Raw genomic sequence first — 18,715 nt, forward strand, 5'->3', positions numbered from 1 at the left:
CACGAACGACCAGAAAGGAAGCCAGCGTGAGTTGGAAAAGAGGAGTTAAGCAGAACTGAAAAAAGAAGTGGCCTTAAGAAGTGGCCTTAAGAGTGTGTCAACAGATGTCACTCACGGCTATAGTCAGTTTCGTTTCTTGTTTCTGGGATCGATTCCGTGCTTTACCATACCAGTCCTTTGATGAATATGAAAAATAGTTTCAGCAGAAATATTTTTATTAACAAATACTGGGACTGGTCCCGTTTCGACAAATATTTATTTACGTATTTGATTTGATTTGAGTTTTACGCCGTACTGTATTGCACTTATACAACGGCGGTCAGCGTTATGAAGAAAGGAAACAGAGCAGAGCCAGAGGGAAACTCACGACCAAGCGCAGGGTGCTGGCAGACCTACACCTAGAGAGGAAGCCAGCATGAGCTGGACTTGAACTCACAGCGATCGTATGGATGAGAGGCTTCTGGATCATTGTGCTGCTCTAGCACGCTTCCCATCAGGCCATGGAGGGCTCCCTCTTTCGACAAGTAAGAAATCACGTGACTATTAGTGGGTCAGATATGGCAGACTGGAATAGATACCGGCCTGCTATCATAGCATCTCAATCTGTAGAACAACTAGAATACAAATGAGTAACTTAAACGTATCAGATTTCAAACTTGCGGACCTGACTGAGAGCCACCCTCAGTTAGGATTAGCCTAACGTCATACAAACGAAAGTTTAGCCTGCAACTCAAACGGGCGGGGTTAGAGTAAACATATAACTACTCTAACATATTCTTGTGACATGATATTTCGTTGTGTCCGATCTACATTCTCGTGATTACCGTGACATCGCGAAATCCGGTTCATAATCCAAAACATGTGTCTGTACATATTCATGTGGGTACATTTATTGTGAAAGGGACTTCAACAAAAACCAGATCAGTTGTTCTCTTTTTCCGGAATTTATAGCCTGAAAGGTAAGATTGACCAGTCTATCTTATTTATTTATCCATTTATTTATTTATTTATTTATTTATTTATTCATTTGTTTGTTTTTTTAACGCCATACTCAGGAACATTTCTTTCATACTATGAGTCTTATGAGGCGAAGGGTAAACCACCGACATTTAGTCAACTTCAGAGCTTCCCTACGTACGTGTGATGTACAGATACGCACACTATGCTAGTGGGAGACGTGGTGCTCAACAAACGTTAACCTGTAGCCGGGTCGGGTCGCCGGCCACCCATTGTCATCTAGGTCACTTTACGTCTTTTGTGTTATACATCTTTACATTCATTGTTTCATTTTTTTTACTGTCGTTTCATTAACGTCCTTCTAAGATTTGCTTCCAATTTTTAGTTCGTCGTCATGTGACTGAAAAATTGCTAAGTACTACGTTAAACCCCAAGCACTCACTCCAATTTTAACAGATTGGTTTAAACAAGAACAACAACAACAAACAATGAAACGGGAAAAGTAAACCTACCTGCATTTATTATTGAATTTAATGGTCTAAGTGTGCTTGTGCTCATCAACATTCGCACTGAACAAATCTACATCCATGAAGTTTGAATCTAAAGGTTTTATCTTCATATCAAATCGGTTACGAGCGAATACTCGTGTAAGCCATTCACAATAAGCACAAATATAAAGGTTATCAATATGTCACCATGTGATAATATCTGACGTTTGTCGTTAGCGGAACACTTATTTTTTTCTTTCATTTTAGTTCTGGCAGAAATAACGTTCAGATTAAAGCTAAATAGTGAACTGAGCTAATTTTCCATTTTCACGGAGGCACATTCAGCGTTCTGATACAGTTCTTTGCGATGAGCGTCGATTGTTGCAGTTCGATAACTGTTTTTTTTGGCTGAATTTTGTCCAGTTTGTTCATTTAAAATTATAGCCATTTGCACAATATCGGTCAAATATTTTAATAAAGTGTAGCACGCGAATCTAGGCTGTTGAAATAAAAGTGCTTATAAAGTAAACCCTTAAACAGGGTCTTTTAAAATAATACAACTGTACAAAAACGGATTGAGCTTGTTGACCTTTACAGTGTTCCAAACAAGAACACTCACGAACATATGAAAACCCTATAATACTGTGCGATTTACGGGAAAAATAAATTATACTTAACTGATTGAATGTAAAATAGTGCCAGTCTCTTAAACGGAAATATTTAAATCATTTCAGTAATGTTAAATTCAAGATTTTGGCAGTGACGGAGGAAGGAAAGGTTTTATACTGTTAGGTTAGAAAGTGTAAGTTAACACTAGGCCTATTTTGTGTAGAAGTATCGCTCTTAGATGTTGTGCTGCGCTGTATGAAAGCCAAATGTCTTATAATCTTACACTGTTTTTGCTGCGGACGGTCGTGGGTTTTCCCCCGAGTTCTGTCCTGCTTCCTCCCACCATAATTCTGGTCGCCGTCATATGAAATATTCTTGAGTATTGCCTAAAACACCAAATAAATACATTGTGCTTGAACCTGCAGACAACAATTACGTAATGTTACATTTTAATTTGTTGGCAATTATACTTTACAGTTTTTAACACTTTGTATCAGTACAGCATTTGTTACCACTTTAACATTTGCGGCTTTTAGGAAGACAATGTGATGTTAGGCTTATAAATACCACTGTAATCTGTAGGGAGACAATTTATCATGTCTCCTCTACTCTCATATGCCAAAACAATGACCTAAAACTTTGTCCGTTATTATAAATTGCTCATTCTGAATTACGTGATTCTGAAAGCTCTGTCGATCGCAGGAATGTTTTTGGAGGGTTTCTTAGAGCATTGAAATTTTATCACATTTTTTCCCTCCAAAAATGGTGTCTTCCGATATGGTTTTATCTGATATATAGGCTGAATATCAACAAAGCCACAGTGAGGCGTAGACAATGCACTCGCTTGATACTATTAGCGTCTGCTTTTCACCACCCCTCCTATGTGATTATATCCGATATCACGATGTTACTTACAGAGGTCACAGGGGTCGCGGACGTTGTCATCTCAAGTGACGAACAACTGGTACAAAGGACTTAAGGGCGGGGTTGGGATTGTAAAAATCCTTTGCTCTGTTTAAACAAAATAACCTTAATTTACATTGGAATTGTAGATTCTGTATCAGTCTTAAAAATTGTTTAAATAAAACTGAAATATTGAATCATGTATCGCCTAGCGTCAGCTCTGAAGTTGCTGCTGATGGCAAACAGAAAAAAAATTCGTTATTTGGACACTTCGCTTGCTATTATTATATACTTCTTTATACTACGGAAAGACTTCATCACCTCCATGTAACACGAAAATTGTCGTTTGTAAATTAAATTAGTAAGTGTTTAATTCCTTGTCCTAACAACTTTTTTTGAGAAATGTTAAAGCAGTATGTTCCAATCAATAAAGGGGGGGGGGGGGGCGGTCTGCGCATTTTCGTTTTTGCTACAGGTCCTATACTTGCTATGTAATTTAGTCGTGCCGTCTGCTATTACAGCTGAAGATCGGTTCTCATTTATTACATTAACGAAAACGATATTAGCGTCGCCATCTTGATTCTAAGTACACAATAAGTCTTGAACAAAAGTGCATAACTCACTACTTGCAACCAGTGCATACTTACGCTGTGTACCACAAGAGCAAAGCAGGCGCACGCAGGCGATGAACGATTCTGCCAGAGAGCTTGAAAACTAAACAATATAAAAAAAAGTCGGAAAAGGACTGAATTGCGTAAGGAGTAGCGCAGATTAAAATTAAAAATTTGGGTTTGTCTCAACCTGTGCTAAAGTTCTGTTTATTCACGGGATAAATATTTCCTCTAGATCTCCACAAAGTCTAGACAAAATCTGGGAGGGGGGCTATAGCCCCCGCATGCCACCCAGCCCCCCCCCCCCCCCCGCCCTTGTCTAATGCCATGTATTGTCTGATCAAGGCTGACTCTGTCGTTAGTCAAACAAACCAACGCATCGTGAGTTTTGGTCATAGCCTATAGAGAGCAAAGAGATTGTGCTTGTTCTGCAGTTGTACATGGTGCATGTCAGGCCACGGGAAAAGTCATTTACATAGCTGTTAGGATATCTCACCACACCCACCCCAGCCCCACTAATCTACCTGATTCAGTAAGAAAGCTGATTTTAATCTGTGTTGTGAGTTTTTTGTGAAGGTTCGAAATGTTGATGTGGATTTATTCCAGGCAACACATTCGTTGTCAGAAGTATAACGAATGTGGGAACAGGAAACACATTCATTGTCACAAGTATAACGAATGTGGGAACAGGCAACATATTCATTGTCACAAGTATATCGAATGTGGGAACAGGCAACACATTCGTTGTCAGAAGTATAACGAATGTGGGAATAGGCAACACATTCATTGTCAGAAGAATAACGAATGTGGGAACAGGGAATGCTGAGGCATAAAATCATGAAACTCCTTAAGTCCACTCTTATGTCAATATTTTTCATAAATTGTGATGGATTACAATTACCGCTTTCTATTTACGGGAAAATTGGCGAAAATTGTCTTGTGAAGTGTGGCGAAAATAGACCTGCATCAACGAAATTAATGTATATTTCTACGTTGCTGTGGTGGGTTGGCAACTCATTTACTGATTTATTTATTTATTTCATTTGTGTTTGTGTTACATGCACGTCGACGGCCAGAATTATTATGTGTGAAAAACGGGCAGAACCCGATGCCAACCCAGTCAGTCTGCTAATTTGGCCCTTAATCGGTCAATACATACGTAAGTTTGTGATCTGCAGGAACCTGCGGATGGTCGTGTGTTTCCTCCCACCATAATGTTGGCCGCAGTCGTATAAGTGAAATATTCTTGAGTACGGGGTAAAACACCAAATATATTTTTTTATTTCTACGCCGTACTCAATAATATTTTACTTATACGACGCCGGCCAGCATTATGGTAGGAGGAAACCGTGTACAGCCCGGGGGAAACCTACGAATGTGGAATTTGTCCTGCAGTAGCACGTTACCATGGTGCATGAGCGGCAGTTGAACTCACAGCGACCGCAGTGGTGAGAGGCTCCTTGGTCATTGTGTCGCGCTGGCGTGCTAAATGTTTAGCCAAAATATGTATGGCGTTGTTTTACATGTGCACCATTTCAATCTGTCAGTCTGTCAGTCATTTTGAAACAAAGAAAAATAACGGTAGTCAGTCTTTTATTCAGTCAGTCAATCGTGGCAAACAGATAGTCACAGAGTTAGTCAGTTACTCAGCAAGTACAGGAAGTCGGTCAGTCAGTAACAAAGACACCAACTAATTTAGTCAGTCAGTCAGTCAGTCTTTTTACCTGGGAAGAAAAGACAATCTATCACATAGCTAAGAAGTAACAAAGTTCGTCAGTTAGTTGATTAGCAAGTCATTTATTCAGTAATGAGGCACTCACTCACTTTATAATTAGTTTGTCATGGGACCGGTTTCATGAAGCTCACTTAGCTAAGTGAGCCCTTAACTGCCATGACACGTATGTTGTAGAGATATAAAGTGCACTTAGCTAAGGGCAATTTAACACTAAGCAAGCTTCATGAAACCGGCCTCTGTCTCTTAGACTAACAACCAGCCTTGATCAGTCTGTCTGCTTGACCTTCCACCTGGTCGTCAGCCATTCTGTTCTTCTTTAAACCAGGGAGTTAGTATCTCCATCAATTTGCTTGTCATCACTCATCGATGAAATATATATCAGTTTTTTTATCATGTGGAGGAAAATTACATATTTATCAGTATCATCACCTATCATTTGAAGATACCATTCACGTGTTTACCAAATAAATATAGCATGCAGTGTCAGACTTTCGGTATGTTGAGTACGGTCACTGCCTGACACAACCGCTGTGGTTTTCCACTACAGCCAAACGGATCGTTCCTATACGGGTAACAACTCGCTGTCTCATTGGTTCCTGAATAAATTGTCATTTTACATGTTTGCATAGATACAACCAACTCATGTTGGCTTCCTCTCCGGGCGTAAGTGGGAAGGTCTGCCAATAGCTTGCGGTTGGTCGTGGGTTTCCCCGGGCTCTGCCCGATTTCCCTTCCACCACAATGCTGGCCGCCGTCGTATAAGTTAAATACTCTTGAGTACGGCGTAAAACACCAAATAAATAAATAAATAAATAAAACAGTAAGTAAGTAAATAAATAAATAAATACAACAGACAGCGCTATAGCGGTCTCGCCGTTTGAACGTTCATTTTCTAAATTACCAGCAGGAGAATTGGGGATCGATTCCAGGGTGCGTTTATATAAATCAAAACACAAACATTTAAACAAACAACCATACGTTTACCCTCGTCTCCACTCGTGCTCTTATACATTTGTTTTCCATTTGAATAATATGTAATTGCTACTCCATTTGCATTTGAAATCAATTTCCATCTCCGTTACTTTGTCAATACGATTTTAAAGTACTCAACTATTTTGTTACATATATAATTGTCTCTTTTGATTCTTGGAATATTTATTGATTTATTTGTTACTTTCGCCAGCAAGGCTATGCTTTTACCGGCGTTCCTTTGTCTCTTCGTGTATGTCTTTCCCTCTCTTTGTCAGAATTTTTACCGAAACTACAATTTCGTTTACCTGGTCATGAGTATCTTATTCATAGAAATTTACGATGTAATGTCGCCGATCAAGCGTTCAGAATATGATCTTCGACCTTGTTGCTGGAGGTGATGGTGATCAAACTCGACTCCAACGACCAGCCGCGCCCTTGTTCTACGATTTGCTTGCAATTCCAACATTTTTCAGTCGCCAAACCCAGTGTCACATGGACTTAGACGTTTTAAGCATGACTCTCAACCTTGCCTCGACTGATTTTTCTCTGGTGATCACCTACGACCTGTACTCTTTCTGCAATTTTCCCCTCGATTCCAACATTTTTCAGTTGTCAAACCCAGTGTCACATGGACTTCGACGTTTTAAGCATGACTCTCAACCTTGCCACGACTGATTTTTCTCTGGTGATCACCTACGACCTGTACTCTTTCTGCAATTTTCCCCTCGATTCCAACATTTTTCAGTCGCCAAACCCAGTGTCACATGGACTTAGACGTTTTAAGCATGACTCTCAACCTTGCCACGACTGATTTTTCTCTGGTGATCACCTACGACCTGTACTCTTTCTGCAATTTTCCCCTCGATTCCAACATTTTTCAGTTGTCAAACCCAGTGTCACATGGACTTCGACGTTTTAAGCATGACTCTCAACCTTGCCACGACTGATTTTTCTCTGGTGATCACCTACGACCTGTACTCTTTCTGCGATTTTCCCCTCGATTCCAACATTTTTCAGTTGTCAAACCCAGTGTCACATGGACTTAGACGTTTTAAGCATGACTCTCAACCTTGCCACGACTGATTTTTCTCTGGTGATCACCTACGACCTGTACTCTTTCTGCGATTTTCCCCTCGATTCCAACATTTTTCGGTCGCTGGTAAGTCGTACCATGGTCGCAAACCCAGTATGTCGTGACCTTCAGGTATAATATGTGATCTTAGTGAATCTCAATCCTACGATATCGATCCTACGATATCAATCCTACGATATCAATCCTACGATATCAATCCTACGATATCGTCGGGATTTTGGAGATTCTAAAGGCATTACCCGGTCGGAGTGCTTTGTCCACGCACGAAATACATTTGCTACTCGGTACAATCAGCATAATTCTGACTAATTCTAATCGTACTGGCTACAGCAATGTACACTGAATCAACGAAAACGATTTGATTGGTGTTTTACGTCATACTCAAGAATATTTAACTTATACGCCATCACTATGGTTGGAGGAATCATGAAAGAGCCCGAGAGAAACTCACAGCCATCCGCAGGTTGCTGGCAAACACTCCCACATACAACTGTAGAGGAATTTACCATGAGCTTCAAGTTGAGTTATCACACTAGTGAGAGGCCCATGGAGTATTGTATAGCACCCTACGGCTCGGCCGCGGATGCCCCCGATCTTGGTGAACAGTATATATATATATATTTGTTATAGTGTGTCATTGATTTCGTGCACGTGACTATCGTGGACAACCAGGAGTCCTGCAAGAGTGGATTGGTCAGTTTAGGTGTCACTGCAAACAATTACTCAGGCCTAAATCGACCGCAATTTTATTTTAAGCCGTAGTCAGGAATATTTCCCATATGTACGAAGGCGGCCAGCATTATAGTGGTGTTAAACCGCGTTAAACAGTGTTCCGTGGAATCCCACGACCATCCGTAGGTTACTGCTGGTAGATTTTTCAATCCACGACGGTAGAGAAAACCAGCATGAGATGAACTCGGCCATGGAAGCCCCGATCTTCATATTTTATCATATTTTAGTTGTAGTATGTCATTAATTTCATGTGATCACGTGTAAATCGTGCATAATTTGAAATCCTCTTAGCGTCCATTGGTCATTATAGCTGCGACTTTGCTAACTATTTGTTAGGTTTCATTTGATCTACATCGGCTACTATTGACCACACAGATGTGTTCACTGACACATGCTTCGCCACTTGATTTCGTCGTCCACTTTTACTCGGTGGGATGATAGGTCACGTGATTGGGTTCATAGCCATATTGTCACCTGCACAGCTTCGATAGATTGTTTTAGTTGCCAAGTGGCAGATATGTACTCCTAAAATGATAGAGGTTGGTCTACATAAAAGTCTTAGTTTGTAGCTTGTGCTCTGTTCACCAGGTTCGTTTCTCATCGGAATTGAAGTTTCGTTACAGAGAATGATTCCCTTAAAGCTAGCCTAACATTTATAGATATTAATATCACATTTCAAGAAGATTTGTCTGGTTTCCGTCATGATACTACATACTGTTATGTGAAGATAATGTCTCTTTATATACCAGGTAATGATTTGTCAGAGGATAGCTATATATACTTGTCTATTTGTTTTGTGTTTATCGCTTTATTCATAGCTTACTCGCTCAGGACGCGCATATGGGATCTAGTCTATTGTGAATAAATCTGTGTCCTTCACGTGGTATCTGATAAAAAAATTTAATGCAATAAAATCACGACTGAACCAGCAAAAGCTGGATTCGACTCCCCGACCTGCTGGTCCTGAGAGCTGGAGAGAAACCTGATACCTCTAATGAGAGCTTGTCATAGTTATCCCCCTTCTGTATTGACGAAGCAACTTCTTTAATAGATTACAAGTATGTCTGCATTGTTCTACTTTTGTCTCATTTTCACTGCAGATTTTTCTATCACTATATCAATCCCGGGTAAAGCCACACCTAAAACCTTATAAGAGGACGTTGTAACTTTCTGTCTTGACGTTCAGCATGAAGCGGATAATCAGCAACGACTGATTGAGCCGTAACAGTATAATGGCTCTTGCACTGCCGCTCATTTGCCTTCGGTAAGGCGTCTCAGTGAAGCAGCACTAAATAAAAGAGCATTGGAAATCCGTCCTGCAACAAAACAGGCACATTACTTGCACTCTACAGATTCCTTCGTCGTTATATGACTGAGTTGAGTAAATTGTTGAGCACGACGTTAAACGCCAAGCAATCACACACTCCATCACTATATGGTCATCTAAACTTGTCTTCAAACTTCTTTCAGGTCATGGTCAAAATGGAGACTATCGTATACATGCTGTTACTAGCCGGGCTCACAAATTTACCTTTAGCGGCATCCACTTCACAGTCACCTGGTACAACGGAGTCCGTTACAACAGCCTCTACTACCCAGTCTTCTGTGGGGCCCAGTGATACACAAGAGTCTGTAACACCGTCTATGAATACTTCTGTTACGTCTCTCCTAACAACCTCTGCGAGTGAAGATCTCATGACATCTGCCAGCAGTGATACAACGACATCTGCCAGTGGACATACAATAACATCTGCCAGTGAAGATACAACGACATCTGCCAGTGGACATACAATAACATCTGCCAGTGAAGATACAACGACATCTGCCAGTAGAGATACAACGACATCTGCCAGTGGAGATACAACGACATCTTCCATTAGAGATACAACGACATCTTCTAGTGGAGAGACAACAGCATCTTCCAGTGGAGATACAACGACATCTGCCAGTGGAGATACAACGACTTCTGCCAGTGGAGATCTCATGGCTTCTACCACTGGAGATACACTGACATTTGCCAGTGGAGATACAACGACATCTGCCAATGGAGATACAACGACATATTCCAGTGGAGATACAACGACATCTGCCGGTGGAGACACGACATCTGCCAGTGGAGGTACAACGACATATTCCAGTGGCGATACAACGACATCTTCCAGTGGAGACACAACACCATCTGGCAGTGGAGACACAACGACATCTGCCAGTGGAGGTACAACGACATATTCCAGTGGCGATACAACGACATCTTCCAGTGGAGACACAACACCATCTGTCAGTGGAGATACAACGATGTCTGCCAGTGGAGATACACCATCTGCCAGTGGAGATCCCTTGTCATCTACCAGTGGGGATCCCTTTGCATCTACCACTGGAGATACAATGACATTTACCACTGGAGATACAACGACATCTTCCAGTGGAGAAACAACAACATCTTCCAGTGGAAATACAACGATTTCTTCCAGTGGAGATACAACGACTTCTGCCAGTGGAGATACAACGACATCTGCCAGTGGAGGCACAACGACATCTGCCAGTGGAGACACAACACCATCTGCCAGTGGAAACACAACGACATCTGCCAGTGGAGGTACAACGACATATTCCAGTGGCGATACAACGACATCTACCAGTGGAGATCCCTTTGCATCTACCACTGGAGATACAATGACATTTACCACTGGAGATACAACCACATCTTCCAGTGGAGAAACAACAACATCTTCCAGTGGAAATACAGCGATTTCTTCCAGTGGAGATACAACGACTTCTGCCAGTGGAGATACAACGACATCGTCCAATGGAGATACAACGACATCTGCCAGTGGAGATACATCTGCCAGTGGAGATACAACGACATCTTCCGGTGGAGATACGACGTCTGCCAGTGGAGATCCAACGACATTTGCCAGTGGAGACACAACGACATCTGCCAGTGGAGATACAACATCATCTGCCAGTGGAGGTACAACACCATCTGTCAGTGGAGGTACAACACCATCTGCCAGTGGGGATCCCATGGCATCTACCACTACAGATACACTGACATTTGGCAGTAGAGATACGACACCTGCCAGTGGAGATACAACGATATCTTCCAGTGGAGATACGACATTTTACAGTGGAGACACAACACCATCTACCAATGGAGCTACGACGACATTTGGTAGTGAAGATACAACGACATCTGCCAGTGGAGATACAACGACATCTACCACTAGAGATACGACGACATTTACCACTGGAGATCCAACGACATCTGCCAGTGGAGATACAACATCTGCCAGTGGAGATACAACGACATCTGCCAGTGGAGATACAACGACATCTGCCAGTGGAGATACAACGACATCTACCACTAGAGATACAACGACATTTACCACTGGAGATACAACGACATCTGCCAGTGGAGATACAACGACATCTGCCAGTGAGGATACAACGACATTTGCCAGTGGAGATACCACAGCACCTGTCACTGCAGGTAGCACGATATCAGTGACTACAGATTCCACAACATCAACGCCCAGAGTTACAACGTTATCTCCTGTACCAACCACCACTATGCAGGGCATCTACACACCTGCTAAAGGTAGGAATCATTCCTCCAACAGACTAAATGTGGCACGTTTTTTCTTTGTAAATGAGAGCAACACTTATGACTCCCTGACGTCCTCCATGACCCAGTGGCTATCGTGCCAGCGGGCACAATAACCCTGAAGCCACTCACCAATGCGGTCGTTGTGAGTTCAAGTCCAGTTCATCTGGCTTTCTTTCCGGTCTTACGCGCGTATGTCTGCGAGCAACCGGCGGATGATCGTGGGTTTCCCCCAGGCGATGTTCGGTTTCCTTCCATCATAACCCTGGCAGCCGTCGTATAACTAAAATATTCTTGAGTATGGCGCAAAACACCAATCAAATAAATAAATAAACACACCATTTTATATCCAGTTGATATTTATTTATTTATTTATTATTTCCCGGACATTGTTCAGTGATCTTTCATCTGACATATATATCATTTTAGTGTTCATTCCCTTGGTTGTTTGCCATGTAATCGCCATGTCACCAGAAGACAGGGATATAATGGGCTGTGCTATTTTGTGAAGCCTTGCATGAAGTTGGCTGGTGGCCACTTACCTTTCATCAATATGATGTACATGTATGTCACACGTGGAAACGTGGGAAAACTGGATCTTTATCTCCCTGCCTTTTTACACGCCGATACACGCCGAGCCAGAATTATCGTGTTATAAAAATAAATTTAAAGAAAAAGCATTGAGTCTGTCTCTTTTTACGAAACGGGTAGCTTAGAACGAAGCATTGAGTCTGTCTCTTTTTACAAAGTCGGTACCTTAGAAGGAAGCATTTGTCTGTCTCTTTTTACAAAGCCTGTATTTTATAAAGAAACATTGAGTCTGTTTCCTTTTCGAAGCCTGTGGGTTAGCAAGAGGCAATAAGTCTGTCTCCTTTTACGCAACTGGTAGCTTAGAGCGAAGCATTGGGTCTGTTTCCTTTTCGGAGCCTGTTGGTTAGGAAGAGGGAACAAGTCTGTCTCCTTTTACGAAACGGGCAGCTTAGAACGAAGCATTGAGTCTGACTCTTTTTACGAAGCCTGTATTTTAGAAAGAAACATTGAGTATGTCTCCTATTGGAAGCCTGTTGGTTAGCAAGAGGCAATAAGTCTGGCCCATTCTACGAATCCGGTAGGTTAGAAAGAAGCATTGTGTCTTTATTTCTTTTTAAAAAGCAGGGAATTCAAAAAGGTGAGCTGAGTATTTGGCTCATTTGACAACAACAAACTGACATCTGGTTTCCCTTATCGTGGAGGAGAGAACATTACACAATACAGTAGTGATTTCAAAACGTTCATGATGATCATTTGTCGAAAGGTCATTTAAAGTTGATATAAACTAATTTTGTCAGTTAATCGTGAAAAGATCAAATAATGTACGAGGTGACAGAGATATTTACATCTATATGTTTTTGTTTCAGTGTTGTACAAGTTAAGTGTTCCTATCACCGTAAACCAGACATATGACGCGGCCAAGCAAGAGGAATATAAAGTTGAATTCAAACGAGTAGTAAGAACAAGTCATACAAGTGTATCGTTACAGCAAAGTCTTAAACATCCCAAATATACGAAATTGTTACTTTTACCTAAGATTTTTAAAAAATTTATACTTGCCATATTTGAGGTTCTAGCTGATTGGGACTGATATGGGAACTGCCGTTGTGTGAGTGAGTCATTTGTATGTTAAAGGTTATCATAACACAGAATGTGGAGTAATTCTAAAATATCTTGTAATTAACATCACTGCATTATTTATTTTACCTATGGGGGGAGGGGGGAGTCTGATATGCTACTATTTATGCATTTACGCAAATTGTTTGAATAACACCGTAATGGAGGTAAAGGGGCCTCCCTGCCGGAGGTAGTTAGTGTGCTAGCTCGGCAAAATGACCCAGGAACCTCTCACCAATGCGGAGTTCAAATCCAGCTCTTGGTAGGGTCTTCTCCGGCAATACGTGGAGATGTCTTCCAACAACCTGTTGATGATCGTGGCTTTCCTATCACCATAATGCTCGCCACCACCATCGTATAAGTAAAATATTTTTGAGTACAGCATAAAACACCAATGAAATAATTAATTCAAATAAATAAATCAAATAAGTAAGTGAGGTAAATTAACAAAAGGTTATATTTCACCTGTTACGTGTGACCATTTGCCAACTATCACACTGTCTTCGCTTCTCTGGTTTATCTCTCTATGCTCTACGTCTTCCCGTCTTGCGACAAGGAGGCACATTACATACATCTTAAGGATTCCTTCGTCGTAATAAGACTGAAAAATTGTTGAGTACAACGTTAAACCCCAAGCACTCACTCACTCATTCACTCACTCTACGTTTTCATTATATTATCGACGAGCCAGGATGGCAGCAGGGAAGATTCAGGCAAAAAATAATAAGAAGAAAAATAGTATCCTGTTATGGTACATAGGGGAATTTGCTTTAGCTTTCAATCTCCTTTAAATGAAAAGTAGATGTTTTCTTCTATTTGTGGTCCTAATTTTTTCTTTTTTTTACAGCTGACTATAGCCTATCAAAATCTCACAGGATTCCAGAGTGTTAAGATTAATGATGTAAGGTAGGTACATATAAGCTTTGCGTCCGTGAAATACAGAGGACAGAATCAGCTGCTATGGTGCTATTAGCATAAGAAGGAACGACTCATTAGAAACACCACCAATTCATTTATTTTTAATTATCTGCGTTTGGCATTTTACGCCGAACTGAAGAATATTTTTTGTCATGCGACGGTAACCAGGTAACTGGTTCAATAGGTTCTTGACAACCTCCAGACGTAAATCTGCAGATGTAGGCGACCGTGTGAAACTGGGCATAATTTCCGACATTCGTATACCACTCGTAAACCGTAAAAGGGCGTTCAAAGTTTATCATACCATTACCCATTTACAGAACAACGGAAAACACCAGTTGCCAAAGGCATCCCTAAGAAATAGTGTATAAATAGCAAATAAAGCAATCAACAGTTTCCAGTGATGTTGGGAAAGACAGCCCATAATCTAGGGGTGACATTCACTCTTAGGCCGTGAACAATTTCCAGGTTGACTACAAATGTGTACTTTGGTTGCAACTGTTCATAAAAACTTCATTTTAACGTTGATTTAAAAACCATGAATGCGTACAAAACCGCTATACATCGGGTTAAGTGGAATTAAATGCCACTATGACACATACTTGCTGTGGCCGTTTAGGATTTCCAACCTTCTTCCGAAATTACAATAATTTATATCTAAGGTTGTATTCATTGCTGTCTTTTCTTTTAAAGGATATGTGGCACTGATTTTGTGTTGCACAGGAAAGGCAGCGTGATCTGTAACCACACCGTCAGCTTTGACACCAGTGCCATTCAACAAGGCTCAAATAATTCTGTTGCCGCCATAACAAAAACCATACACAGGGAGATAAATGAGATAGCTGTCCCTCACCTGAGTCGCGTGCCTATTGCGAATGGGTTCGTCATCATAGAGAAGTTCGACGCTGATTTGGAATCAGGTAATCGCTGTTGTGCTTTGAACATTTGATATTTTCGACGAAAGAGAAACTCTTAAAAAGGGAAAAAAATAGAATATCACAAGTTAACCATGAAGAATAAAATACAGCAAAAGAAAGGTGTGAGGTTTTTGGTCATTGGCACAACGGGAAGTAAATCTTGTAACTGATAGAACAACAGCGCTCTCTATCCTCTTGGATAACAATGCCAGCTATGATTATCCATGATCTTCTTTGTTTGTATTGGTATTACTGGCATTGTTATTTAAATAGATAGAATACAATATTGTTTTATGAACTATAGGTGTGTCCTGCCCTTGTACAAGGTCAGTGAACCTCCTTGTAGCAAGACACGCGGTGTAATATTTAGTTGATCAGTAAATAAATGTAAAGGTAAAAAAATGTTGCAGCAATCAACAAAACTGTAAAGGACCCTTGCAACAATGTTGATCTTGGATGCCTCCAAGGATACAGCTGTCTCTGGTCCCATGGCGAACTTCTTTGCCAATCAGACTGTAACACAGGGGGTGCGAGATGTGGAGATCACGGGACATGCGCTCTAAGGGAAGGAAAAGTTACGTGTGTGTAAGTAGCGTACTGTTCCTATCATCTGCATAGAATTACATAAAGAATTATTTCAAAGCCACCTCACAGCCGACCCATCTATCTGGTTACATTTGCTTACCTGTTTATTCTGAGGGTTTGAGGGCAAGATGGAGGCGTGGTGGTTTCTGTGTTGGGCTCTCTCTGTCTAAGAGTGGGTGGGAGGGTCATCTAAAAAACATAACTATAGTTAACTCTGCAGTCCATAAGTGAAAAAGAATGTTGGGTACCAAACATCACTTCCTAATAATACAACATTACAATGTGTTCCCGCCTTAAGTAAATAGGGCCTCTCCTGTTAATCCCTGTCTTTATGATGGTGATTTTCTAGCAAACTGGCTACATAGAACTGATGTATTACAAGAGAGCTATATTTAGTCCAGCTTGAATCCGGGTCGTCATTACGCGGGAAAACTACCTCGTTAAATAAAGATGTCCTTATCTTCCTGTCTGCAGATGCTTAGCAAATGATGACGCAGTTTACAGCGGGGACGATTGCAGTATCCGGGTGGAGAAATTTGATCTTGAAAAAGACAAAATAATCGCCATCGGCGTCGGAACTGGTGGAGGAAGTCTCCTCGTTCTGTTGTCTATTCTGGTTATCCTTACCTGTAAACTACGAAAATCCAACAAGACCTCGCAAACATCCCAGTGAGTGGAGATCTAGTATACTATCTACCAGTACATCCTTGAACAAGAATCTGGATGTCCGAAATACATGTACCTCCCTTCCATTCCTCAACATTATCCAAAAATAAGACTAATCATGAAAATAATTACCCGATTGCAATTAAAGTTTATCATGCACAGGTGCAGATGATCGACAAAATGTATGACAAGTTTAATTGAAATTGGCGCAGTAGTTTGGGAGGAGGTGCATAGACAAATTCTGAATACCTGGAATCCATGCCTCTAAACATTCGTATACCAGCCGTCAACTAATACGTTCCAGGTCTAGTACGCTCCAGGTCAATAATCGCTAGGGTAATTCCCAAAAGTCAATATTACTCAAAGTCCCAATAGTTGGTAATTATGAAAAAAATGAAGTAAGTTTCATTGAAATCCGCACAGTAGCTTGGGAGGATATGAATGTACAAAATAGTGTGTACAGACAAACAGACGGACAGACAGGGTCTGAAAGATTGCAGCATAACTCCCCACACCCGCCCTGTTCCCTAACTTCGTTCAGAGAGTATTATAAATGATACATTATAATATAAACCTGATACAGATCATCTCCACGCAGATTTCGGGGCACGACATGCAGAAAAATACCCCGCAAAAGTTAGCACTTGGCAAAATATAGAGAAATATCTCTTGAACATGTCCGGTCTTTTGCTAAAGCCGCTGAAGTATTCCCCACGGATTTCGCATTTTGGTGATATTACGATATATGATTGATGCTGACCGCTAGGGGTTATGTGGGTAATATTTAACCGCTCGTGTCCTTTCCTTTCAGTTCGCAGTATGATGGCAGCTCTCTGAAAGATTTCCTACCAAGAGAAATAAGCGGTAGTTACACTGGTCGATCACAGGACCTAGAGTTACAGGACTATTCGTATCTGAACCCGAGCCGAGTAAGGGCGGAGCTGAAAGATTACGCGTATCCATATTCGTACAGTAATAAGGTAAGTCTATGAACTTTTATCCGAGAAATATATTCATCGAACTGGATGGAATTTGAAGAGCATTCGTACACCTTAGGCTAGGCTCGCTGAATTCTTTTAATTTCTAAAAAGGTTGAAAGTCCTGAGTTATCTATTTGTCTTTCGTTATGTCGGCAAAAAAGTCAATACCAGTTGCGCTATAGTATATGAGAAATGCACTTTGGTAAATGTAGAATAACCAGAAGCATTTGCTGCGTCTCGTTAATGGTAACAGTTTCCACTACATTTGCGCATTACCTGTAGATTTGGGGTGACGTCACCTACCACGATTCCCCTAAAGTCGAAATGACTTTCAAAAGACTTCCTTAATGACGCTGAAATCAAGCGTGAAGCACCTTGGTAGTATGGCATCCTTATTGCGATGCTGCAATGAACTCTTGTATAATGTATAACAGAGACACGTATTTTATTATGGACTACTTATATATTAGTACAGAACACCATTTAATTGACTTTGAACATACCCTGCGCCTTTACAACATCACTGAAAACTGCTTCCATTTGCATGATTCCGTCCTAATAACGTACTCTGTACACTTTTTTAGTTCTTTTGCGGGTTTGTGTTGTATGCCGTTTTGGGAATTGACAATGTGATTATTCAACTAGAACGTTCATTTTGGCTGGTATATAAGAATGACGCATAGATTTTATCGATTCCAAAAAGCCGTTTCTGAGAAATCAAAACTTAAAACCTCCTACTAAGACTTAGCTTTTGGCATTGCAAACTGAAATATTGACAGATTAACCTTAAGTTAACACTGAATAAAATAAAATAAAAATTATAAAAAAAGTAGCTTTTGGACCCAAAAATAAGTCCTAAAAGCATACTATAAATTTTGATTCAAATCAGAAATGGCTGTAAAACTCTACTCCCATGTTATATATCTTCAGGAAAAAGCCTAATCGTTTTCTCTTCTTTTACTGTATATTAACGTTTTTTTCTGCATTTATCTGTCCTGTAACCTCATTGGCTTATTCCTATGTTACTGTTTATATAACGACATGAGGAAAGTATATACCAAGAAAGTAGCGCTCTCGAGGGCAGATTAGTTGGTGTCATTTGTGTGCTGCAGTTTTGTGTTTTGGTGTCCTGTCTTCAGCACCATGTGTATGGTCTTGGGTTTCAACAGGGCTCGCCGTCAAATAAATTAAATATTCTCGAGGACAGCATAAAACATTAATAAAATAAATAAATAAATAAATAAATAAACAAATACATAAATAAATAAATATATAAATGCTACCTTCAAGATCATGTG

The 18,715-nt window shown here is 40.6% G+C and overlaps 1 protein-coding gene across 2 annotated transcripts in view; it reads left to right on the forward strand.

The window, feature by feature from the left end:
• The first annotated feature begins 843 nt into the window (after positions 1–843).
• The window catches only part of LOC135464328 (serine-rich adhesin for platelets-like), a 375,213-nt gene continuing 357,341 nt past the window's right edge, over positions 844–18,715 (forward strand). The window contains exons 1-8 of one of the 2 annotated variants that reach the window (XM_064741751.1): positions 844–959; positions 9,571–11,698; positions 13,102–13,190; positions 14,199–14,257; positions 14,963–15,189; positions 15,597–15,771; positions 16,246–16,440; positions 17,249–17,417. In XM_064741751.1, coding sequence (XP_064597821.1) covers positions 9,574–11,698; positions 13,102–13,190; positions 14,199–14,257; positions 14,963–15,189; positions 15,597–15,771; positions 16,246–16,440; positions 17,249–17,417 — 3,039 coding nt within the window. In that variant the 5' untranslated portion in view covers positions 844–959; positions 9,571–9,573. The remainder of the gene's footprint in view (positions 960–9,570; positions 11,699–13,101; positions 13,191–14,198; positions 14,258–14,962; positions 15,190–15,596; positions 15,772–16,245; positions 16,441–17,248; positions 17,418–18,715) is intronic. The other variant, XM_064741753.1, reaches the window with a different exon arrangement.

Source organism: Liolophura sinensis, chromosome 4 (assembly GCF_032854445.1).
Source record: "Liolophura sinensis isolate JHLJ2023 chromosome 4, CUHK_Ljap_v2, whole genome shotgun sequence".
In the NCBI taxonomy this organism is placed as follows: Eukaryota; Metazoa; Mollusca; class Polyplacophora; order Chitonida; family Chitonidae; genus Liolophura; species Liolophura sinensis.